Here is a 26,526-nt window from a genome sequence, read left to right on the forward strand (position 1 = left end):
ATTCACTGGGCCCATCATTATTGGGTAAATCCTCTTAGAACCACAAAGTATAATCCATATATAGGTTCTTGTGTTGTTTCCTGTTCTCTATTGCCAAACCCTAATGGGTATCTTGAATAAAGGAAATGGTTGATAATCAGTGACTATACTTCAGATAAAAAATTGATCCAGGTTGTAGGGATTTATTTATTAGGAGCTCAGCCATTTCATCACTTTTAAATTTCCTTTGTAAGATATTTTGAGGACGAACAGCAGTTAACACTATAAAAAAACAGGCTTTGATGTAAGAAGAACCTAGTGAGTCCTCAAACCCATCCACTTCCTGGATGAAAAGGCACGAGACTGGGGTGAACATTTATCTTGCACAGACCTGGCGTGTAATGAGGATGATGGCCAACATATGCACAGTTGTCACATCTGTGTGAGGAGGATGAAGGAAAAAACCAAGGTAGTCATTGTAGGACAGGAAACAGAGCCGTCTTTTTCTGAGTCCTTTATATTCTATCACTGTGTCCACTATTCTGGCTGAGAACAACTATAAGGGAATTCTTTGCGACTGACTGGTCTGTCTTATGGAGTCCTGGGGGGACCATGAGAGTGTAACTCCCTTGAGGACTGGCAGCAGCTACCAAAAATACATTTTTCCTACATTAAAACCTGTTTGTTTTTTGTATGCTATACAAAAAAATAAAAACATTGCTGTAATACATCTTTAAAGAGCCCTGCACACACACACACACACACATATATGAATTAAATGTTTATTTGATTTTCAGTGTGGAGGTTCCAAAAGGCAGTACAAAATGGTAGCTAGTCATTCAATATAAAATCAACATGTTTATACAGTAGGTACATGTATGTGTATATGTATACATACACATATGCACCATGGTAGGGTACACTACAGTATACACTTGCTGTGTGTTTGCTTGCCTTTTTCTTTCTCTCTCTCTGGGTTATTCTTTATAAAGTCTGGCCAGTCGCCCTAGGAGAGCTGTTAATCAGCTCAGTGGTCTGGTAAAACTAAGGTATACTTACTTACTTTAATCAGTCTTTTGGATTGCTCACACTTTGAGAGAGAGAGAGAGAGAGAGAGAGAGAGAGAGAGAGAGAGAGAGAGAGAGAGAGAGAGAGAGAGAGAGAGAGAGAGAGTACAGACAGAGATAGTCTGGTTTTTATTTGTGTACAACACCATACAATGTATTCTGTGTCACTGGTAAGCATATGCAATACTGTGTGGTGAATAAACAGGAAAAAATAAGCTACAAAACTGCCATTTTGCATCTATAGAGTTTTTTACTATATCTGCAACCTTCCAATATCCACAAGGGTCTTGGGTATATTATTAATATTAATACAAATAATTAAGATTATACTGTAATGAAGTAGTCTATATTAAGGGGATTCAAAGGTATGAAAACTACCTACTTTCATTTGACATTTTTCTTGTTTATGGTAAAAACTGTAAATCAATTTGCAGTGATGGAATTCTACAGATTTCTGTCTTAACAGGGTTATAAGCACTTACAAAACATCTAAAAAACGTAACATTTCAATCTCTGATTCCTGTTTTAAGTTTATAATGACGTCATAAATGCTACCTTAACATCCATCCTTTTAGCTATAACGCACACTTCTTGCAAACTTCAACTTGAGTAAAATATGATTAAAAAACAAATAAGTATTATGGAAAACTCTATGTATTTTGAAACTTGTCCAATAGATCTAGGATTTTGTCTTGCTCTTCTGCTTGCTCTTCTGTATTAGAATCTCCCAAATTACTGGCATACTCTGTAAGAAAAATGGGAAGAAATATATTATATCCCCATGCAACAAGTTGTGGATACATTAAAAGGTAAGGAATACGCTTATGCCAAAAAAAATATGGTAAGGAATACATTCATGCCAAAAAAAATATGGTAAATTTTGCGCTAAGAGAGGAACAGAGAAAAGAAAACTATAAAATAATGCAAAATTTCAGATACAAGCTTAGTGCAACCAATTGCCAAGCGATTTGAATTTGAAAACCTAAAAAGCATAGCAATTAACTTGTTGAAAACATACAAGATGATGTTCTTGATTAAAATGTAATGCAGTCATACTCCTCTCAGATGGCAAGGACTAACATAAAAGATTATTATACTTAATAACTATATTTAGGTTCATAAAAGCCTTACAGTTCTTTACAGACTTTCAAACTCCATAAAAACCTTAGATGCCTCAACATAATCAAGTATGCTATATCTTGAATTCCAAAATCATGATGTTCATTTTTAATCCCTTGAAGTATATTAGACTTATATCTAAGAAGTCCACAGAAAGAAAAACAATAAATTACCTCTCATTATATTCTTGATCGTCTTGACTGATGCATTTCGTAAATTAAGAATTTTTAAGACTCTCCTCTTTATGGATGGTGGTCCAGTTGCACATACATCAAGCATAATGTAGTCTACAAGTTGGAGTGTAAACAGTCCACCATCTAGTCTTCTTAGATATAGTTCATCTTCACTTAAATTCTCAGCCTGTAAAATAAAACAAAGAAAACTAATAAACATTTATACTGAACTTGGCCCTTATATACTGGTCTAAATAGTTGCTACTTATATCTCTCAGAGCTTTAAATACTATTATCTGCTCTGGGGAAATCCTCTTCATCTTGTTTTCTACGAGTGGACATGACTTTAACCCTTTTGTAGCAGCATGATCCTTTGATGTACAACAATGGCATAAGAGGACTACCAGTGTACATCTTATGACAATCTTTATTTCATGCCATGATTTTTGAATAAATTTTGTGGGAAAACATTCAAATTACTTGAATGGGCCATGGCAACTCTTATGGCAACACTCATACCTCAGCTCAATGATACAAGGAAGATTAGTCTTCCGTGAGATTTCATGTAGCACATCTCGTATATATTTGTCTGTAAATATACTCAGGGATTGTTGCTAGTTTTAGTTCTTATCTTTTATGATGTGTAATTGCTGTAACTGAAATTTTGCAAAATAAAGTATGAAAAAACATTAGAGGGAACATGCATAACTCGTTAAAAGGTACTGCATCTCCCTGTCCTAGTACATCTAGCATATATTTTTCCATAAATATACTCATTAGAAAGAACATATAAGCAAGAACAGGTATAACATGCTCAAATGAGGTGGTATTTTTATGAATGTCTCGGAAAAGAGGCCCTCTGCAGGGATGGAAATATTCATTTACAACTTTCTTTGGCAAAGTAAAGAAAATTTTTTTAGAATTTTTTATACTATGAGCATTTACATATCTTTCTCTTTCCATTGACATGTTTTTTTTTTATTTTCTAAACTGGGAGCCTTAAAGTGTGCTCAGTCATGGGCTTTTGTTGATGTTTATATAGGCCAGCCAGTAAGGGTTAAGCCCTTCTTAAAACTTGGTAATTTTTCCCATCCTCATGTTATGTTTGAAACAAGTTACTGGATACCCATCTTCATCATCATTCCAGCTTCTGTATCTACATAACATATGATAATGCTATCACTGATCAGCTTCATTCATGAATAGAAAATTGTGTCATTACAGTTATTATTTGACCATACCAATCGGTCAACTGCTTGATTCACTTGGAATGTTATTCTATTGCATCTTTTGAGTTTTCTTGATAGAGGTTTTCAAAGAGTGTTGAATATATTTTGGATGACAAAGGTGTGGAATGTTTTTGATATTGGTAGACAAGAAAAATTCACAAACTTGTAAAATCTATACACTGTAATATTAACTACAAAAATTTTAGTACTGTACTAAATGAGTACGCTTAAGCTCCTCTCTATATTTCAAATACTGAAGGAACATCAGATTGCACTGGCACCAAGATAAATTGCACTGCTGGTAATAAGAGTTTAATGGATGCTCTACATTAATCTTAAAAGTACTGAACACAAAGGATAGAAATGAAATTTTTATAATAAAGTTTTATATATACCTACCAAGTAAGTACATAGTTATTAGTTTCTAACTATCGTGGCAGCTGAAAATCTGAAATTCGCGATAATGCTCTATTGTTTTGGTGTAGGTAACTACACCCCGCCCACTTTCAAGGGAGAATAGCTACAACACAGTTGAAGAGCTCAATTTGTCTGTGCCTTATCTCCATGAGAGGGGAGGTGGGAGGGCTCTGATCATGTAGTTACTTGGCAAGTATATATAAAACTTTATTTTATTATAAAAATGATATTTTTAAAATAAAGTTTTATACATACTTACCAAGTAACTACATAGCTAATACTTTCTAACTATCCCGGCAGTTCAAAATTTGAAAATCATGGTAAATTTCTGTTGTTTTGATGTAAGTAACTAGACCCCGCCCACTTTCGGGGAAGAATACGTACAACACTGCTGAAAAGCTCAATTTGTTTGTGCCCTATACCCATGAGAGGGGAGGCGGGAGGGCTATGATCATGTAGTTACTTGGCAAATATATATAAAACTTTATTTTATTATAAAAATGTCATTTTCATATAAGTAACTTACCAAGTAACAACATAGCTGAATCCCACACTGACAGGAAATTGCACGTATGGACATACACAATTCAAAACACTCAGTAAAGGAGATAAATTTGAAATAGAAAAGTAGCTAGCATTGTTGGAATGCTTGTTGTAACCTTACTTGTTGAGAGAGCTACAGCAGGAAGATACTGCCTCTGGTTGGAGCTCATCTCAACCTGTAGTGACGCGGCAGTAAAGCCGAGGGTTGTCTCTACTTCAGTGGGGAGCCTTGCAGCCAATAAGTACTCTGAGGGCTGACAAGGCATTACAAAATAAAACAAGTACCTTGGCCTGGGCACAGTACAACGAAAATAACCAGATATTTTCTGTTACCCACACACTACAAAAAACAAAATCATCACCCAACCATTAAAAAACCATGACTGGTGATACTCCAGGTACATAGTACCCCAGGCTTCCCAAAAACTCAACATCCATTAACAAGGCGAGGAGACAGAGTAATAAAAGGAATACCCCCTATCCTTCGTCCCCCAATACCATGCCAGCCATGGCCAATGGACCTAAAGTACTGCAATTACTGTACACTGTCTCTATGTCATGCAAATAATGGGAAGTGAACACTGATTTGCACTTCCAATACAATATGTTGACTGAAGAATCATGGCGAGTGACAAGTTCTTAAAGGCCAACGAAGTGGCGACTGCTCTTATATCATGGGCTTTAATTTTAAAAACAGGAAAAACATATCTTGAACTGCCGAGTGTGACTCGTATATCACGCTCCTCAAAAAGAAGACCAAGGCATTCTTGAACAACAGATGTGAGGGGTTCTTGACCAAACATCATATGTTCTGAGAGGGATCTCTGATCCTCTTGGTCCTTTCTATGCAGTGTTTCAATTGCTCTTACTGGGCAAAGAGCTCTCTCTTGGTCTGCTGGTCCAAGGATATCTATTACACTGTTGATAGTGAATGAACGGGGCCAGGGATTAGATAGGGTTTTGTTCTTTGCCAGGAATCCTAGAGTGAATGAGCAGACCATCTCCCTGCCAAAAACCCACTGTCCTATTGAAGGCATGCAATTCACTGATCCTCTTTGCCATAGCCAAGGCAACCAAAAAAAGGGTCTTTCTGGTCAAATCTCTCAGAGATGAGTAGTGAAGGGCTCATATGGAGGGCCCGAGAGTCATTTGAGAACCACGTCTAGATTCCAGGCGACTGACATTGACTTTTCTTACTTGGAAGTGTCCAGAGACTTAATTAGGTCACTAATATCTTGCTTCATGGACAAATCCAAAACTCTAAGCCTAAACATGGAGTTTATCATAGCCCTATAACCTCTGACGGCGGAGATAGCCAAACTTCGAGAGAACCTCAGAAACGTTAAAAAATCAGCAATCTGTGCTACAGAGGTTTTAGTAGATGAGACGTCGTCTTTGGCACCAGCTACAAAAGACTGGCCACTTCTCCTAGAAGACATTAGTGGAAGACTGACATTTGTGACGTCTGCACTTAGCGATTGCTTCTGAAGCTTTTCTTGAAAAGTCCTTCGCTCTGACAAGTTTCCTGACAGTCTGAAGCCTGTCAGGGCGAGAGTGGATAAGCCTTGGTGAAACCGATGGAAGTGAGGCTACTTTAGAAGGCTTCAATTCTGAGGTAGAAGCCTGGGGAAGTCTATCAGGAGATTGAGAAGGTCTGGGAACAACTTCTGCAGCCAAAACGGACCTACCAGTGTCATGGATGTGTTGCTGTGAGACATAAACTTGGTTAGTACATCTCTCACCATACTGAATGGTGGGAAGGCGTACACGTCCAGGCTGGACCAGTCCTGGAGCATGGCATCCGTTGCTCATGCTAGAGGGTCCGGGGCTGGGGAACATTATAAGGGGAGGCAATAGTTCCTCGACGTTGCAAACAAGTCTACCGACGGCTTTCCCCACCGTTTCCACGGGTCAGTGCACACCTGCGGATTCAGTGTCCACTCCGTACGTAGAACCTGTCTGCAGTGACTTAACTCGTCCGCAAGACAAAGTGAATTTTGATTCTGGTGCAACTGTTCTATGCCCAGAGAAGATGATCCTTGGCTGCTTCGTAAAGGGAGAAAGAGTGAGTCCCTCCCTGATTCTTGATATAGGCCAGTGTGGTCATGTTGTCTCAATGGACTGTGACTGTCTTGTCGAACGCTGCTGTCACAAAATGCTGAAGAGCCAAACGGATCGCCTTCAGCTCCCTTACAATGATGTGTAGCCTCTTCTTGTCTAGCGACCATGTCCCCGAGACTTCCATGTAGTCTAAAAGAGGCCCCCAACCCAGATCCTCCAAGCATTTTGTTCTTGATGGGATGCGTAGAAACCAGTCGTCCAAATAGAGACAGACGTTGATACTCCTGTGATGGAGCCATTTCACCAAAGGGGTGAGAACACAAGTGAAGACTTGTGGAGCTGTAGAGAGGCCAAAGCACAGAGACCAAAACTGACAGACTCTGCCTTGGAATGCAAACCTCAGATATTTCCTGGAGTCTGGGTGTACTGGAACATGGAAGTATGTGCCCTGCTTGTCGATTGTCACCACCCAGAAGTTTTCTTGAAGGGTGTTACATTCCCTGAGTTTCTTGGCTAAGGCCCCCATGATCCAGTCTAAGAAGCTGAAGACCTCGAAGACTGTAAACAAGTCCCTAACAAAATGGTCCAGCTCCGAAGACGTGAACATAATCTTAGCGGAGTTGAGTGCCGATCTCTGCACTGAGTCAACTTGGCTGGAGAAGTCCTCTTGGGAGGAGGCAGAAACTCCCAAGGAAGGAGCTTCCCCAGTGGTATACAATAAGCACCTCCTTTGGTGATAAGCGAGAGGGAGGTGCACTAAACATAGCCTTACCAAGATCCCTCTTCTCTGCTAACCAACTATCAATACTTGATAAAGCCTTCCTAGAAGAAGAAGAAAGGACCATCTTCAGTAGCCTGGCAGACTCTGCAGCTTGTCTCATCATAAAGGCTGAACCTTGAGACGTCGGGGCCGCTGGAGAGAAAAAAGTTGGGTGGCAGAAGTGGAAGTATTTCAGGAGCGCGTTAGGTAGCAGAAGAGGAAGTATTTCAGGAGTGCCACGTACACAGACATAGGTTGCTCTTGTTCAATGGCTTCTTCATTTGATGAAATGGAGAAAGGAGCTAAATCTGGATGATCCCTTGTCGAGGAAGGTTGCTTCTGCATAAATTCTAAAATGCTATCCAACTGGCATTGGATAGGCTCCAAAGAAGGATCCATGACAGCTGGGAGTGGTGCCGAACGCTTGGCTACTGGTGCCAAGCACACAGGAGGGTGCACCAACAAAGGTGGGCATGTGGATACGGGAGAACACTCATGTACAGGTGAGCACTCAGACACAGGTGAAAACCCGGGACAAATGGCGCTTGGAAACTGGGCGCTCAGACATCACCGGACGTATGGATACCACACGACTAGACACTAGCTCCTTGGACACTGGGTATTCATAAACTTGGTGCTCGGACACTGGGCGTTTGGGCACTGGGCGCTCGGACAATGGGAGCTCGGACACAGTGCTTGAACACTGGGCGATTGGAAACGGGGTGCTTGGGCTGTTTCCTCAAAGAGGAAGACCACTTCGGTGTCAAATACTGGCGCACAATCACTGAAGGCTCATGCAATGCATGCTTGGGATTACCCTAAAAACTGCAGGAGGGAAGCGGACTGCACTCTTGTTCCCTGGGTAGCTTATGGGGAAGTGGTGAAGCATGCTCAGCAGAAGGAACATGCCTTTTCAACGGCCCGGAAGACACTAAGCGACAGAGCATGCACATCTGTAAGGATGCTATCAGCCGAATCCTGGGTACAAACAACAGGCTTGGTTGAGGGGGGGCAACTACCCATGGACAAACCCCACCAACCTCCCTTGGACATCTGGTTTGCCTCCTCCCAGGTTTAGGGGAGCTTGACAGGGACCTTTGTCTAGGAGCATCGGTGGGATGAGTAGTCACCTCCTCCATTGACACTGCATTTGCAATGACACTGATAACATTCACATTTGGCCTATAAGGGCCTTAACATTAGATCCGATTTGTGCTACAGTATGCACTAGAAGACCAAACTTTTGGTCTATCCTGGCTTCGGGGCTGGTGATGGCATCGGGTTCGGAAGAATGGAAGCCAGGTAAGGGAGTCGATGGAAAAGTCAGAGGGCTGGTGATAGGGGAGAAAGCAGTCACAGGTCTAGAAGGAACAGGTTGAATAGCAACATCTGATTTTGGAGAAGAAACCAGACTGGCTAAACCCCTAGCTTCGGCTCTAGCAGCCGCCTTTCTCTGCCTGTCTTTCTGCAGTTTGTCAAGATGTGCATCTAAAACTTTCCATTTCCCCTGATCCCAGTCTTTGCATTCTTCACATTTAAGGTCAAAAGAGCAAATCTGCCCTCTACAATGGCAACACGTAGTGTGCGAGTCATACTGAGCAGAAGTTAGTCTAGTATTACAGCCTTTGCTACAATACCAAATACTAGATAAACTAGAATCCTACATAGTAAGTCATTATCAGTCAAAAAGTCTAAATAGAGAACTAGCTAAGCTAATAATGATTAGCGCACTACCAAATTCAAACGAGAGCTGCTCAACCAACCGATGATCAGTCGTTGACCTGCAGAAACGAACCGCTCTTCAGCAGCAGCAGTGTTGTACCTATTCTTCCCTGAAAGAGGGCGGGGTCTAGTCACCTACACCAAAACAACAGAGCGTTACTGCGAATTTCAAATTTTGAACTACCAAGACAGTTAGAAACTAATACCTACGTAGTTACTTGTTAATAAGTAAATTACTTATACAAAACCAACATTACTATCTTGCAAGATATGCTAACAGAAATGGATAGCTCACAGTCTGCAGGTTGGCAATTTGCATAAGGAGGCTAACTGCCTCACCAAGCATGGGGTGTCCACTGAGTGATTACAGGCTGCTGTTGGTAGAGACAAGTCACTTCTCCAAAGTTTGAAATACATTTACAGTGGACCCCCACTTTTATGCGCTTCACTTTGTCACAGAATTTTGTGGAACATATCTTGAAATTTTATGCGGGAACTTTCACCAATTTGTGAATTTTTCTATGGACCGTATATCTAAAATTAACAAATTCACTTATTTTTGTAGAGCAACACTGTGTACTCACTAATGGCTGTATTTTTTCATTAAAGGATATGAATACACAGAGAGAGAGAGAGAGAGAGAGAGAGAGAGAGAGAGAGAGAGAGAGAGAGAGAGAGAGAGAGAGAGAGAGAGAGAGAGATGTCTATATCAAAGTCTAAGCACAGTCTAAATGGATTCTGTAAGTGAAATAACGTTTTACTGATATTTTGCTGTGTTTTCTCAATAAAGGTTATGTATACTGAGGGACAGAGAGAGAGAGAGAGAGAGAGAGAGAGAGAGAGAGAGAGAGAGAGAGAGAGAGAGAGAGAGAGAGAGAGAGAGAGAGAAACTGAGGTGTTTAGATCAAAGTAAGTGAAATAATGTTTTACTGATATTTTGCTGTGTTTTCTCCTTAAAGGATATGTATTCTGAGAGAGGAGAGAGAGAGAAACTATGGTGTTTATGTCGAAGTCTAAGCACGGTATAAATGGATTCTGCAAGTGAAATAACATTTCATTGATATTTTGCGTTTTTTTTTTTATAAAGGATACATATACTGAGAGAGAGAGAGAGAGAGAGAGAGAGAGAACTGAGGTGTTAATAGTACAATGAATTCTCAGCACAGTAACTAACTGGGCATGGTTAAACTATTGCTGGGGATGAGAGTAAGAATGTTGAGTATGAAATTCGGATTTTAAATATTTTTACAGTGATCAGAGATGAAACATCAACAGTGATAAAATATTCTTTTCTGTACTGTTATAATATGTGTGATAATCATAGTCAACTAAACTTGTAATGAAATATAGTACATTAAATCACACAAAGCAAAAAATATGGCAACAATACCTATGTCGAATCTCGTAGTGAACTTGCTGGATTTGTTTATTTTTGTGTTTTTTTATGTTTATGGTACAGTAATTGATATTTCATTAAAGGATATGTATGGTACAGTACTGATATATGGAGAGAGAGGAGAGAGAGAGAGAGAGAGAGAGAGAGAGAGAGAGAGAGAGAGAGAGAGAGAGAGAGAGAGAGAGAGAGAGAGAGAGAGAGAGAGAGAGAGAGAGAGATTCTGTCGTCAGAGATTTTGCTGCTGGAGATACTGAGTTGCCTACATATGAAATTCAGATTTTAAATGTTTTTACGGTGATTAGATCAATATAATAATACAGTATAATTGGATTCTGTGAGTGAAATAACATTTTTTTTATATTTTGCTGTGTTTTCTCATTAAATGATGTGTATACTGAGAGAGAGAGAGAGAGAGAGAGAGAGAGAGAGAGAGAGAGAGAGAGAGAGAGAGAGAGAGAGAGAGAGAGAGAGAGTGTCCTTTAATAAATTTATGGGAGATGGCGAGGACTACCCACAAAACGACTAGGTCGAGTATGACGTAAACCAAGAACTTACTGTACTAAATCATTTTTTTATCATAAATGTACTTGTATGTAATCACGAAAATATTAATATGACGTAACAAACCTAGCATTCTGCTTGGACGAACGTGTCCCATCGTTCTAAACTACTCACATATTCAAGATACGCTCTATACAATAGTACTATCCTAAAATACGTACTGTACAGTAAATATCATTTCAAAATCATCTTACAACATAGCAAAATATCAATAGAATGTAAGTACATTATGCGCAGTGCAGTAGATGATGTGCAAAGTTACGTTGGGCACAAGAAAATGTGTCTGAATTATAGGGGATACTTACGAGTAACAGTTGTAGGCGGGTACGTAATGTTGTAAGATGACTTTGAAATGATATTGGGGTGTTTCGGGATGCTTGTTTGAGGTATATTTTTGTTTGAACTGTCAAGTTTGGTGATGAACTGTTAAAATAGCCTGTTATAAGTGTTTTAGAGGTGTATATACTTAAGAGTAACAGTTGTAGGAGGATAATGTAAAATGACTTTGGGTGTTTTGGGATGATGGTTTGGGGTGTATTTTTGTTTGAAATGTTAAATTGTTGTAGTATGATAATTTAAGGTATATTTTTGTTTGAACTATTAAATTAGGAGTGAGTGAACTGTTAAAATACACAGTTATAAGCATTTTAGTTCAAGGGGTACAAGGTATTTGGCAGTTATAAGTGTTTTTAGTGGAGATTTTGCATTTCTGCAGCGGGTTCTGGAACCTATCCCCACGAAAAAGTGGGGGGTATACTGTAAATATAATGTAGCAACCAATGACACAATACATAAAATTATACAAAAGTTACAATGTGACAGTAAACAAAATAATAGAAAATATGTGCAAATATATTAGTTATGCCTTCATCATCTCGGCTTAGTCCCCATACAGTGCTCTCCCACTTTTTCATGGGGATAGGTTCCAGAACCCACTGTAGAAATGCAAAACCCACCCTAAAAATGCTTATACTGCCAAATACCCTCTACCCCTTAAACTAAAAAGCTTATAACTGTCTATTTTAAAAATTCAGTTCCTAATTTAGTAGTTCAAACAAAAATATACTTTAGATTATCCAACTAAGAAAATTTAATATCAATTCAAACAAAAATACACCCCAAACCATCATCCCAAAACACCCTAAGTCATCTTAGATTAGTATTGTACCCTTTAACAACTTTGTATATTGGTATAAATATAATTAAAATTATCACTAATTCGATTTTTTTTTTTGTAGAGCAACACTGTTTATTCACTAATTACTGTATGTTTTTATATTGTATTCGTGACTAAATACAGATTTTTATGATAAAAATAATTTACAGTGTACAGTACTTATAATGTAGTAATGTATCTATTAAGCTCATTCCAGGTTTGGCCCCAGACTGAGCATAGCAAGTGTGCTCTCTCTCTCTCTCTCTCTCTCTCTCTCTCTCTCTCTCTCTCTCTCTCTCTCTCTCTCTCTCTCTCTCTCTCTCTCTCTCTTTAAGGGTAATTTAAGATGTATTTGAAATGATATTACTGCAAAGTATTTTTGGATGATAGAGCTTACTGTACAATATTTGAACTATTCACTAATTATTTTCATTTTATTTTCCAGTCTGCTTTTACTGGAAAATAAAATGAAAATTAAAATGAAAATTAGCAAATATATTTCAAACACTGTACAATATGCTCTACCATCTAAAAACACTAAGTAATATTTCAAATACATCTTACATTACCCTGAGAGAGAGAACAAGAGAGAGAGCACATACACCTATTATGTTCAGTCTGGGGCCCAACCCAGAATGAGCTTAATAGATACATTACATTATACATACACTGTAAATTTTTTTTACAATACATTATAAGTACTCTGTACAGTACATTATTTTTATCATAAAATTCTGTATTCAGTCATGAACACAATATGAAAAAATACAGCAATTAGTGAATAAATAGTGTTGCTCTATGAAAAAAAGCGAATTAGTGATAATTTTATCCACAGAAAAATTCTGTGAATTGGTGAAAGTTCCCGCAGAAAAGTGAAAGACATGTTCCACAAAAATATGCGATAAAATGAAGCACGAAAAAGTGAAGCGCAAAAAAGTGAGGTAGCACTGTACTCTGTTTCAACTCATCTGGCACTGCCAAATTATCTTTAACTGGTATGATGTCATGGAAACACAGTGGGATGTACTGGCCTGCTAACAGACAAGAGAAAAATACTTGGGGGAAAGGACATGAGCAAAAAAAAATGGATGCTTTGAGAGAGAGAGAGAGAGAGAGAGAGAGAGAGAGAGAGAGAGAGACAAAGAGATGAGAGAGAGAGAGAGAGAGAGAGAGAGAGAGAGAGAGAGAGAGAGAGAGAGAGAGGTGATATAGCTGTCTAAAAACACTGTATTATAGGCCTAAGCATAAACTTTATTTACTTTTTTCTAGCAATGATAAACTGAGGAAGTTTGGCATTTTTCACATAACAATGAACAATAAAAACATACCTTACTCCTTTATAAGAGAGAGCTCCTCAAAAAGTGCATAAGATTTTCAGTTTAGCTTGGCTTTTCCTTACTAGTTATCAGCCTTCATTATTGCTACCTAGTTTGTGGCAAAAATTAGCACACCATAGAGAAATAGCAAATTTTTAAGGTAATCTGTATTCTTCCTAACATATAAACCAGAAGTGCTTTACACAGGATTTTAGCTTGCAAACATGAACCAGAATGGCCTTTTAACTTTCACACAAGGCCGTTAACTATCAACTTGTAGGGGGAAGCCCTGCCCACCTATCATTATGCACTCCACACTGCCTTCTGGTCCAGGTGGCTGAGGTGGGCCATTAATGTAAAGAACCATGTTTGTATGTTAGGAAAAATACAAATTACTTTAAAAATCTGCTGTTTGTTTGTACACACATGCAAACTTTTGTTCTTTATATGGGACACTTACCCACCGTGGGAAGGAATCTAAGTACTGTATTCTCTGAACTGACTGGTAGGTTCAACCCACCTGGGATGTACCTTCCTGGTCTGGAGGAGCAGGATAAGATATCCTGCACCTCTAGCATGCTGATCATTTGAGGTGTTACAGCTGCTAGATTTCTGGGCATAAGTACTATATGTGTTGGAGACAATAAAATGTCTAATACAAGGAACAAGTTTGTTTTATTGCCTGTCCCCCTCTCCACTTGTCAAAGAGGGGGGGGAAGGATTTGCATTCAATTGAATTTCCAAAGAAAAAATGATGGACAGGTGCCTTGTTGAGTACTTACCTGCATTCCATGTCTATCCAGCACATACCAGCCTAGCATCCTGACTCTCTGCACTAAGCGACTACAGGAAAAGAGGGGAAAACCAGTCGCTTACACGCTCTCTCACATAACCAAACACCTTAGATGAGATGCAATCTGTTCCCTTAGAGAAGTCGAGTGAACTACATAACTTGTTGAACAGTCACTACAGGACACAAAGAAAAAATGTCCAAGGACTTGTGGGCAACATCCTGAAGATAAAACGATGTGACTGTAGTCTGACAAGACCACATCGCTGCTTGTAAGACCTCTTGAAATGGCAGGTTCTTCTGAAATATCACAGTTTTTGAAAGTAAATTGTATTTTTCCTAACTATACAAACCTGAGGTCCTTTACATTAGGAATTACTTTCAGGTGTAGGCTGGAAACGGCCGTTAACTCTTGAGCAAGGTGGTTAGGCAGTAACTACCGCCAGGTAGGGGGGGATACCAGCCTGCCTGGATGTAAACATTCCAGTTTGCCTTTCAGTCCAGGTTCAGATTGAGGGGTGGCATGAGGTGGGCATAGTATGTAATATAAAGGACCTCAAGTTTGTATAGTTAGGAAAAATACAACCTACTTCCAAAAATTGTGATTTGTTCTGACATGATATACAAACCGTCGGTCCTTTACATTAGGAAGACTCACTGGTTGGAGGGAGGAATCTGAGTGAGTCTCCTGAACTGACTGGAGTTCTGCACACCTGCGTTACTTCTCCTGGTTGAAAGAGCAAGGAGGAGTACCGTGCCTCTGACATACTGATCGGAGTGTAGGAACTGCAAGATCAAATGTCAGATACTGGACCTTTTTGCATGAGTGAGGAAACGTAACTCCTACAAAATAGGCTGGAAGGATCTAGAGTCGGAGGCAATAAGGAAAAGCCAAGATAGGGTTCCCTTATTGCCAGTCTCTCCTTCCTTCCCTTGCTAGAGGAAGGAGCGGAACTGCTTCTATGATTCTATAAGAAAAATAGAACGGGTGCTCGATGTGTAGTCTTACCGCATCAGTGCCACTTCCAGCAGCTATTGGTTTGAGTCCTATTCTCATCCCTAAGGAGGAGAAGATGGAGGACAGGGAAGGAGGAGGAAGAGAGGCCAGTCACTCTCGGAATCCTTCTCACTTCCAGAACCAACACCTTAGGCGAGATGCTACTTGTCCTCTTGAAGGAGCTGGGTAAGACAACACAACTTGTTGAGCAGCCACCACAGAGCCAAGGAAAAAAGGTTCCCAGGGCCTGTGGGCAAGACCGAAGGAAGAAGACAAGAGTGTGGTCTAAGAGACCTTGTCCTGCTTCCAGACCGACAGAAACTTCCGGAATGTGAGGGATGGACCAAGCCATCGACTTCATGAGCTCTCGGGTGGAAGGTACCGGTATCGTCGTTGTCAGCTGCCGAGTACCTCCTATGATCGCTTCACGAAGTCAGGAGGGAGATGTGTCCTTAGACACTTCTTCCTTGGGAGACAGTACTAGCGAAAACACTGACGCCATCCAGGTTAGGAATGTCGAGCCTTAAAGTACCACAGCTCCCTAATAGGACAAAGTAATGAATGATCTGGATCATCAACACAAAGTCCAAGGAGGAGGGGAACAAGAAGGACTCGAACCCGACAGTAGATGCCAATGGATTTGGAGTCCACCTACGACATCCGAGAAGGAGTCGAGGTATGATCCCCATCCCTGTTTTTCCATCTTCTACACCATGGCTGGAGTAAGATGAGAGATGGTCCTAAGAGGGCATATCTCTATCCGATGACTCTCGTAAGGCATGTGCAGAGCACGGACAGGAACCCTAAACAAGAGTCACATGCCACCCAGGGAACAGTTCCCTGGGACAGCATGACTGAAGAAGCTTCTCGTCTGTAGCTAACTCTCGACTCAGGAGACGAAGGCTACTTCAGATAGAAGACTAGGTCGCAAGGGCCTACGTTCTTCTCGATGAAAGGGAGAAAAGCAACCCTCAGCGGAGAAGACGAGGAAGTCCAGACTTGATGAGCGACTCTGACCCGAGAAGAAGTTCTGTCAACGACACCACCAGCGAAGACGGATCCAGTCCCTGGGACAGTGTTGCAGAGGACTTCAAGGGATATCCAACTACATCCGTTGCCGCTCGGCGAGAAAGCCTGTGCTTGCAAGGAAAGCTGGAAGGTCTCCCAGTCCTGAACACACAGGGATGTACTGCCTCAAGAACCGCTTCTTGTGTAGCTGCTACAGGAGGTTGGGTCAAGCGGAATTCTTCTCGATGCCTCGGCAATCAGGTCGGATGAGGGCAAAGTCTTCAAGTATTTGTCTGTAACTCGGGGTGAGCAATGCTTGTGAACCCCTAGTGAAACGGACAAATACTCAAGGTCGTGTTGAGATGACTAAGACCCAAAGGTCTTGGCCATTGTCCAAAGGACAAGGCAGTGCCCTGGTACGAACCTTGATTAATGAGGTATCTGGCAAATCTCTGAAAGAGAAAGGCAGAACCAAGTAAAGGTTCGTTCCTAAGGGTCGCACCAACTTGGGACTTACGAAACCAGAGATCCAAATTGGGACAAAGTCCTTCTTCTTAGCACCAGAATTGCCCAAAAAACTGCCGTCGGCAAGACCCTCCGAGGCAAGAAGAATTCATATTCTGTTGAGGGAGGGGGGGAAGCTTGGTGTCTCGACCTGAATTAACTCCTTCAAAGAAAAGAATTCATCAGGTCGAGAACGCTCTCGGAAACCTGGACCGCGGCAGTCCCCTACACTCTCGGCCCCTCAGGAACTGCAAGGGTTGCGAGTGATGAAGATTATTCATTGGGGGAGCTGCGGTCCTGTCCCGGGGATCCTTGCACCAATGAATCGGCGTGAAGTTCTCTGAAAACACGGGGGCGATCGCAACTTGAAGAGGGAAACCCTCGCTGTTTCCGCAGCGTGAAACTCCTGTACCTCTCCCCTTGGAGGAAGACCTTGACAGATCCCAAGAAACCCTCCTCGGCTACCTGGTTATACTACGAGAGAATCGGGGGACCGACACCCAAAGCACGCCAGGCAGCCGAACTCCGAAGAAGTTCGTCAGAGCTCTCTCTGTCCGTCTCGCGCCTCTCGGAACAACCGAGAGGAGAGGAGAACAGGTGAGGAGAAAGAGTATCCCTACCTGTCCTGCCAGTAAGATAAGCAAGAGAGGTGGACCATGAGCGATAATCAACCGAAGGAGATTACTGCCACACAGGGGAAGAAGAGCACTTGTGCCGTGGCAAAGTGCTTTCCTGGGAAGAGCAAAAAGTTCACTCAAACATAGCCGAGAACCCGAATTGGAAAAAAAACGAGTAGGGCTGAGCCGAGCCGATCACACGAACACGATCCAGCTGGTTGGTATGCGGTGGACTGGGAGGCAGGCGGGGCGAGCCGAGCTGAGCCAGTCTGGCAAGCTGAGTCGAGCCGAGCCAGTCTCGTAAGTGCGACCAGGGGCCAAGCCAAGCTGAGCCGATCGCGTGAACACAATTGGAACTAGGCAGGCTGGAACTCGTCTGCTGTGAACAATTGCTAGTTTCCCGAACTCTAAACTCCTTCGAGGTCGAGGCCCCTCGAGAAGAAGGTTCAAAGGGGAATTCTGTGTCTGCTATCTTGCATGCTCAAACCCTAAAGTTCAAGACACAAGAATGAAGCCCGGCCGAGCAACCGAAGCAGCTGGCGGGCAGTATCGAGACACCTGGGCGTCTTGGCACCCAGACACCTGGGCGTCTTGGCACCCAGACACCTGGGTGTCTCGGCACCCAGACACCTGGGTGCCCCGGCAACCACACCTGGGTGTCTCGGCACTTTCTCTCGTCCTGTGCCTCTCGTCAGGAGAGCGCTCGTGATTCATAGAATTCGAGCTACCCACGAGACTCCCAAAAATCGGGAGTGGCTGCTTTCAGTTTCCTAAGAGATCAAAAGAGCCAAGCACAGAGCCAGTCTTAGACGCAGACTTCCAAGACTGGCAACGAGGGCGTGGCCTCGAGAGACTGTGCTCTCACGGCCCCCGAAAAGCAAGATTCCACAGGAGAATGCGAATCGGTTCCTGCCCGAGGGCAGAAATAACCAATGAGAGAACTTGTCTCCCGGAAGAGAGTCAGTCCCTTAGAAGTCCCGCAGGACTCCCGAAAGGAATCTCTCCCTGGCTTCTTCTGATGTTCAAACCAACAGGATCAAGACACCAGGCAGGGAACCTGACCGAGCACTTGCAAGCGCTCGGGGAACTCTTGCAGTGCTGGCAGGAAGAGCCAAGACACCTGGGTGCCTCGGCCCTTTCTTTCGCACTGCTACCCAAACTGGGCCGAGGAAAATCTCTCCAAACCAGATCGGGATACTCGATATGCCATAGAATCTCCAGCACTCGGAGCGGCTCTGGGAACGGGATTACAAACCAAGGTCTGTGCGCCCACGGCTTCCGAAACACAAAACTCAAGGGTATGCGAATTGGCTTCCTAACCCGAAGGTCGTGAAGAGCCAACGAGAGACCCACTGTCTCCTCGAAAGGAGGCAGTCCCTAGACGTCCAAGGGTATCAAGGGGAAGAAGCAGCATTCCTCTCCTTCGGCCGACGGAGGTCTGTCCGATTCTCGGGACCCCCTTGGACCTTGGGAGAGGAAGGGAAGATGCAGCAGAAGATGAAATCAAAGATAAGATGAAAAAGATGGTGGCTACTTCCACAGGGCAGCTTCCTTCACCTCCACTTCGACATCTTCCACAGGATGGTGGACATGAAACATCATAACCTCAAGGGCAGTCAGGCAGGAACACAATGGACGTGGCCCAGGACACCACCACCAGGAGAAGCAGCAGGCATGATCAGGACAGCCGATGCAGGAGCTACGGCAACGGTTCGGAAGGCAGGAGCTACTGCAACGGCCAGGAACATCACTTCAACAGGGCGACTTCCTTCATCTTCATGTCGACATCTTCTACAGGATGGCGGACATCGCAACCTCTGGGGCAGCTGGCAGGAACACAATGGAAGCGGCCCTGGGCACGACTGCCAGGAGAAGCAGCAGGCATGATCAGGACAGCCGATGCAGGAACTATGGTAGAGGTTCGGAGGGCAGGAGCTATTGCAACGGCAAGGAACGTCACTTCCACAAGGTGACTTCCTTCCCCTTCATGCTGACATCTTCTACAGGATGCCAGACATCGTAACCTCCAGGGTAGCTGGCAGGAACACAACAGAAGCGGCCCTAGGCACGACCACTAGGAGAAGTAGCGGGCACGATCAGGACAGCCGATGCAGGAGCTACATTAGCGGTTCGGAAGGCAGGAGCTACTGCAACAGACAGAGATGTCACATGAAAGTCACCAGCAGTGACAGGAACGATCAGGGCGACTGCGGCAGGAGACCATGAAGAGCAGCCCAGAGACTGTCGTCGAGTTGACGAGAGCATAACACAGGGAACAGCAGGAGCAGATGGACCACAGATACACCGGAGGCAGTGCAACATCATACATGAAGACCAGCAATGACAGCGATCGGTCCACATCGGCAGGAACAGAGTCAGAACGATCCCGATGTGGAAATATGTCATCTAACCAGGTAATGCGGTCGATCCCGAAGCAACACTAAATGAACGTCGGGACTGCTTCATGCGAGATATCCTTTGATATATCCAGCCAACTACTGCTGTGTCTGCAATGCTCACTGTCAACCTGAAAGAAAAAGCAAAGATGATTAGTAGAGGGAGACTCCTCTCGCTACAAGGGGAACTGCCCTACGCAGCGGGAGGAGGTACTCTAGAAGAGGTCCCTGATCGCTCCCCGACCCTGGTCTTCGCCCGATGAGCGAGCTAAGAGGGCAAACGAGAACGATCTAATAAAGCTGAGAAGGAAGAACCTATGGGAAGAGAAAAAGGACGGAGGGGAGGCCACCATGGGTGCTGTGGAAGCAGAACTTACCGACGACACCTGCAACCTCCCACCCGGCCCGTAGTTCTCCAAGCGCAGGCGGCGAGCAACACTCATCATAAGTAGGAAGGAAGTAGTGATGCCCCTTATACATGGAGGGCGGAAGCCCAAGAAGGGAACGAACTCTTACGTCCCGATGAATGTCGGGGAGCGAAGATATTACGTCCCAAACTATATCTCCAAATGTACAGGGGCGCCTTCAGTATTTACATAAAGGGCTGCTGGAAGAGAAGCATTACCACTCGGTTACGCTTCTCCAATTACGCCCTTGGCCGTCAAACCAAGACACAAGGGAATGACGGCTTATGCAAAGTTATCACAAATCGTGGGTTTGTATTAATAAATATCAAACACACGTACAGTATGTATAAACAAAAATACAGAAAGATCCCACTGGGATAATAACAGTTTAACGACAGTCAGGCAGAGAGAATGAAAAACACGTCAGCAACGCATGACGGCCGAAAGCAAACTGGAACGTTTACATCCGGGCAGGCGGGTATTCCCGCCTACCTGGCGGCAGTTACCGCCTAACCACCTTGCTCAAGAGTTTAATGGCCGTTTCCAGCCTACACCTGAAAGTAATTGCTAATGTAAAGGACCGACGGTTTGTATATCGTGTCGGAACAAGCTAAAATTGGAGTGATATCCCTTACCTCGTGAGCTCTCACTCGAACTGTACTCTCATCCTCCTTCCTGGACGAGGTATAAGCTTGATTAATCATCTCACAGCCAGAGAGAGAGCATGTTCTTGGACACCTCTTTCTTAGTCGTGTCAGTACTAATGAAAAGCATCGACACTCTGGCATGAGATGCCAAGTTCTCTTAAGGATAGTACCACAGCACCCCAACAGGATACAGTAGCGTCTTGTACAGATCACTACCAATGAAATCCTCTAGGGAGGAGATCGAGAAGGACTTGAACCTGATGTAAAGGACCTACAGGTTCTGAGTCTTCGCTATGAACTCCGGGACAAATTTAAGCGAGACCTCTCCATCCCCTCAAATGCTTAACACCCTCTTTGCCAAAGCCAGGACATGAAGAAAAACAGTATTTTGAGTTAGATCCTTGTCCAACAACTCAAGGGCTCATACAGGCGACAAGTTAAACTTATAAGGACGAGAGTCGTGTCCAACTCAGGGAGCCTGAGTTCCCTGGGAAGACAAGACTGTTCGAAGCTTCTCAGGAGCATAGAGATCACCCACAGAGAGATCTACTCCTTTCAGTTTCAGGACCTGGCTGAGGGCTAACCTATAACCTTTAACCCTTTTTTGCCCACACATACTTCCCTTGGCTGAAAAAACTACTGTTTTGGTTTTCATACTTCTATGGACAGACAAATGTTAAAAGTAATTTTTCTCACAATTTAATTCAGATTTCTCAATTATACAATCATGTGACGATTTCGTCATGTTAGTCACCATGGAAGGGAAATTTGTCAATCAATGCAGTACAGCACTAGAATTATTTCATATTTGGTCCACTGAAAGTATTAGCATTCATTTTCTTACTAAGAGTGAACATTAGCTTGACACAGCAAATATAAACTAACATATTTTATTTTTGTGTGACAGCTTAAAATGAAAAATATAATCTATTCACGAACAAAAGTCGTCCACTTTTACGATGCAAGCAAAGAAAATTAATTTTCAAATCCTCTCTTCATACCTTACCTTACAGACCTTACAATTCGTTCAGGTTGCCCCAGGTCCCTCAGTGTGAGGCACCTTTGATGTCTACCAGAGAATTGCTAACGCATCTTCTGGTATATTTTGCATCTTCCAGTCTTGGATGGTCTGGGATGCATCTTAGATATTTGTCGAGCTTATTCTTAAACACATCTACGCTCACTCCTGTTATGTTCCTCAGATGAGCTGGTAGCGCATTGAATAGACGCTGCATTATCGATGCTGGTGCGTGGTGGATTAATGTCCTGTGTGCTTTCCTTAATTTTCCTGGTATAGTTTTTGGCACTATTAATCTACCTCTGCTTGCTCTTTTTGATAATTTTAGTTCCATGATGTTTTCTGTAATTCCTTCTATCTGTTTCCATACTTGAATTACCATGTAGCATTCTCTTCTCCTTTCAAGACTATATAAATTTAAGAATTGTAGTCTTTCCCAGTAGTCAAGGTCCTTAACTTCTTCTATTCTAGCTGTAAATGACCTTTGTACACTCTCTATTTGTGCAATATCCTTTTGTAGTGTGGGTACCATATTAAATTGCAATATTCAAGTGGACTACGTAAATGACGTTTTATAAAGCATAATCATGTGTTCAGCTTTTCTTGTTTTGAAGTGCCGGAACAACATTCCCATTTTTGCTTTGCATTTTGCCAATAGAATTGCTATTTGATCATTGCATAACATATTCCTATTCAACATCACACCAAGGTCTTTAACTGCTTCCTTGTTTGTGATTGTCTCATTATTAGGTCCTTTATATGCATATAGCATTCCTACTTTATCACCATAGTTCATTGATTCAAATTTATCAGAGTTAAATACCATCCTATTTATCTCTGCCCATTTATATATTTTGTTTAGGTCTCTTTGTAGCGAGTTCCTATCTTCATCACAAGCAATTTCTCTACTTATTCTTGTGTCATCTGCAAATAAACTTCTTACTACTGAGTCCTTAACATTACTGTCTATGTCTGCAATCATAATCACAAACAGCAATGCAGCTAACACTGTACCTTGTGGTACGGATATTACCGTGAGCTTCATCCGATTTCTCATCGTTTGCAATCACTATCTGTTTTCTGTTTTGCAAAAATTCTTTTATCCATCTTCCTTCAACAATGTTATGTTTTCTAATTTTTTTTTTTGCTAATATACAGTACTCGACAAAACTTTAGTGCCCTCACTCAACTCAAAACATGTCAACATAACTAAACTACAAATAGGCTAATAACAACACAATTCTAAGTCTAAATTACCTTTATTAGTATTCACTAATATTTAGTAGGACAATACGTTTAATCACCTCCTTCAGTCGTTTTGGTACAGACAAGGCCAAATTATGAAGCATTTCCTTCGGGATGTTGTTCCAAGATGCGTTGATTTCTGCCTCCAGCTTTGGAAAAGACGACACATCTTTGTCTTGTAGATCGCTCTTTACGATCTCCCATAAGTTTTCTATTGGGCTAATGTCAGGGCTATTACTAGGCCAATCATTGATGAAGGGAACGCAATCCTGAAGCCACTGAGTGACAGATTTATCCGTGTGAGCCTGGCGCCATCCTGCTGAAAACATGTGGCACCCGTATCCTCAAATGCATCAGGCAAAATGTCACACATCAACTCCAAATAATTATACTGGTTAACTTTTTCATTCTTTTTAAAGGCATGAAGCTTGGCTACACCATGACCAGTAAAAGCTCCCCAAACCATGAGAGAATCAGGGTGTTTGACAGTCCCTTGAGGTACCTAGGGTCAAGAGGTCGCTTCGGACCTGCGAAAAACATTACGACCTCTATTACAAGTGACCGTAAAAGTCGATTCATCTGACCAAAGCAGGCTTAGCCATTGAGACTCATCCCAAACGCTGTACTTCGAGCAAATTTGACTCTTTTATCCTCTGTAACTTGGTCAAAATTGGCTTCTTCTGTGGACGGTGGCTTGTGTATCCAAGTTCATTGATACGGCGATTGACGGTCCGAACTGAAACATCACCAAGCAGTTGTGGGTTGGATTCCTTCAATTTCCTTGATGTCATGCGTGGATTAACCTCTAATTGACGCTTTAAAATAGTCATACTTGATTAGAAGTCTTCTTAGGCCTCCCAGAGCGTTTTACTTGCGACGGTATATCGCGCCTTCCACCCTGGTTTTTGCTCACACCCACCTGAGCACGATTTCCTTCGTTTTAAGACCTGATTCCTTTAATGCACATATTGTCTATGATCTGTTCATTCAGATCCTTAAATTTCCCCATAGTAAGGTCACAGGGTCCCAGGATGTGACCCGGGTAGGCCAAAAACGGGAGCGTGGATCAAAAAATTCACGTTGGCACCTAGATCGCCAGCCAAAACCTTACTTGTCTGCTTTCTTTTTAGCGAGCCATAAGCTCCTCCCCTTAGCTACTCTCGGTAAGCGGCCTAATGATTTGACCGAATTTTTTCTTGCACTTTTGGTTAGTTCAAATTTGGCCATATATTTAGGCCACTCAATCGTGGCCGGACTAAAGTTTTGTCGAGTACTGTATTATGATCTACCTTGTCAAAAGCTTTTGCAAAGTCTAGGTAAACCACATCTGTATCTTTTTCATTTATCATATTTTTATATATGCTTTCATGGTGGACTAACAGTTGGGTTTGTGTACTTTTTCCGGTACAAAACCATGTTGTCCTATATTGAACAATCTGTTTTTCATTAAATGTTTCATTATATTTTTTTTCATTACCCTTTCATATACTTTCATAATATGAGATGTCAGACTCACAGGCCTATAATTACTTGCCTCTAGTCTTGAACCACTTTTGAGAGTAGGAGTAATATATGCTAATTTATGCTCATCATAAATCTTGCCTGTATCTATACTTTGTCTTAATAATATTGCTAGCGGCTTTGCGGTTGAATGAACCATTTTCTTTAACAATATGGCAGGTACTCCATCTGGTCCTGCTGCTGATCCATTTTTAATTTCATTAATAGCCTGCACAATATCGGCTTCTGTAATATCTATATCTGATAAGTATTCAGTATTTTCATCTCTTATTTCTGTATCATTATCTTCATTGTCAATTCTAGGTGTAAATTCACTCTTATATCTTTCTGCTAATATGTTACATATTTCCTTTTTTCATTCGTTAATCGCCCTTCAATTCTTAGAGGGCCTATTTCTACTCTTATTTTATTCATCTTTTTGCATATGAATAAAAAATTTTAGGGTTTTGCTTGATATTTTGTAGTGTCATTTCTTCTAGGTTCCATTTTTCATTTTCTTTTGATTGTATAATCTTTTGTTCTGCATTTTCTATCCTACTTTTTAGTTCCATCACTTTCCATGCATTCTTTTCTTTTGCAAGAGCTTTTTTCCACTTTCTAATTTTCTGGAACAAGATCCTTCTGTCTCTTGGAATTCGTGACTGATGTTTACTTTTTTCTTGGTATATATTTTTCCACTATTTCCTCTAATATTTTATATAATATATCGGTATTTACCTGTATATCATCACATACAAATATGTTTTCCCATTCTTTGTTTAATTCTTCATTTATTTTTGACCAATTTATATTCTTACTATAGAAATTGTATTTTCCATATCCTTCCCATTTCTTCGTCTCTTGCTTTTCTCTGTTTTCGTGTGTTCTGGAACGGGCTGTTAGTTCTATGACATTATGGTCCGAAATACTCGTGTTATATACTATTATTTCTTTAACATAGTTCACCTCATTCACAAATACTAGGTCTAAAATATTATCCTTTCTTGTTGGTAGGTGATTTATTTGCTGAATGTTATGTTCTAGTAGCATATCTAATAGCTTTTCAAATTGCCTCTTATCTTCTGCACTACTATTGTCTCTTTTTATATGTATAAATACAACCACAGTCTCCTATTCGTTCTTTCCATTCTACAAAAGGAAAGTTAAAGTCTCCAGTTAGGAGTACAGCCCAGTCATTGTGATTTCTACATATTTCATCCAATTTTTCAATTATTATGTCAAACTCTTTAGTATTAGGGGGTCTATATATTACAATGTTCACTAATTTTTCAGATTCAAATTCTACCGCTATTAATTCACATTCTGTGTTACTATATTTCTCACAGATTTTTCCTTGATTGGCATCTCTCCCATATATCGCTGTTCCCCCTTGATTTCTATTTTTTCTATCTGATCTATAAGTTTGGAAACCCTTTATCTGGTCATCATTACCAGTCTCTTGGGAATACCAGGTTTCACTTATATTCAATATTTCTATTTTTTCATTTTGGGTTGGTTCTTCTAAGAACTCTATCTTTCTTTTTGAGTTACTCGAAACTAAACCCTGGAAATGCGTTCATCACTATGATGGTTTCGTATTATCTCCATTATCTAATATGGGTAATAATAAGGATTTTCCCATGTCTCTTTCCTGTTCTGATATGTTCATCTTTTTCATTTCCAGAAATTTGTACATTAAAAATCCAACTTTTCCATTATATTTGATCTTCCAGCTTCATATTTATTCACTTTGTGCATAAACCTGCATTTATCTCCATATCTGCACCATCCCTAGCATCATAGATACATTGCTTGTTCCTTGTGCTATATCTAGGTGCTGATGGCTCATATCATGGTGCTGACATTTCATAATGTGTTGTTGGCTTGCTTTTTGCCTT

General features: G+C 41.6%; 1 protein-coding gene across 3 annotated transcripts in view; it reads right to left on the bottom strand.

Moving 5' to 3' along the window:
* Positions 1-1,428: 1,428 nt before the first annotated feature.
* Positions 1,429-26,526, bottom strand: part of LOC136851235 (beta-catenin-like protein 1) — a 211,406-nt gene continuing 186,308 nt past the window's right edge. For all 3 annotated transcript variants that reach the window (XM_067125188.1, XM_067125190.1, XM_067125189.1), the window contains 2 exons: positions 2,339-2,525; positions 1,429-1,791 (listed from right to left, as the gene is read on the bottom strand). In XM_067125188.1, coding sequence (XP_066981289.1) covers positions 1,697-1,791; positions 2,339-2,525 — 282 coding nt within the window. In that variant the 3' untranslated portion in view covers positions 1,429-1,696. The remainder of the gene's footprint in view (positions 1,792-2,338; positions 2,526-26,526) is intronic.

This window comes from Macrobrachium rosenbergii, chromosome 23 (genome assembly GCF_040412425.1).
Source record: "Macrobrachium rosenbergii isolate ZJJX-2024 chromosome 23, ASM4041242v1, whole genome shotgun sequence".
Lineage (NCBI taxonomy): Eukaryota > Metazoa > Arthropoda > Malacostraca > Decapoda > Palaemonidae > Macrobrachium > Macrobrachium rosenbergii.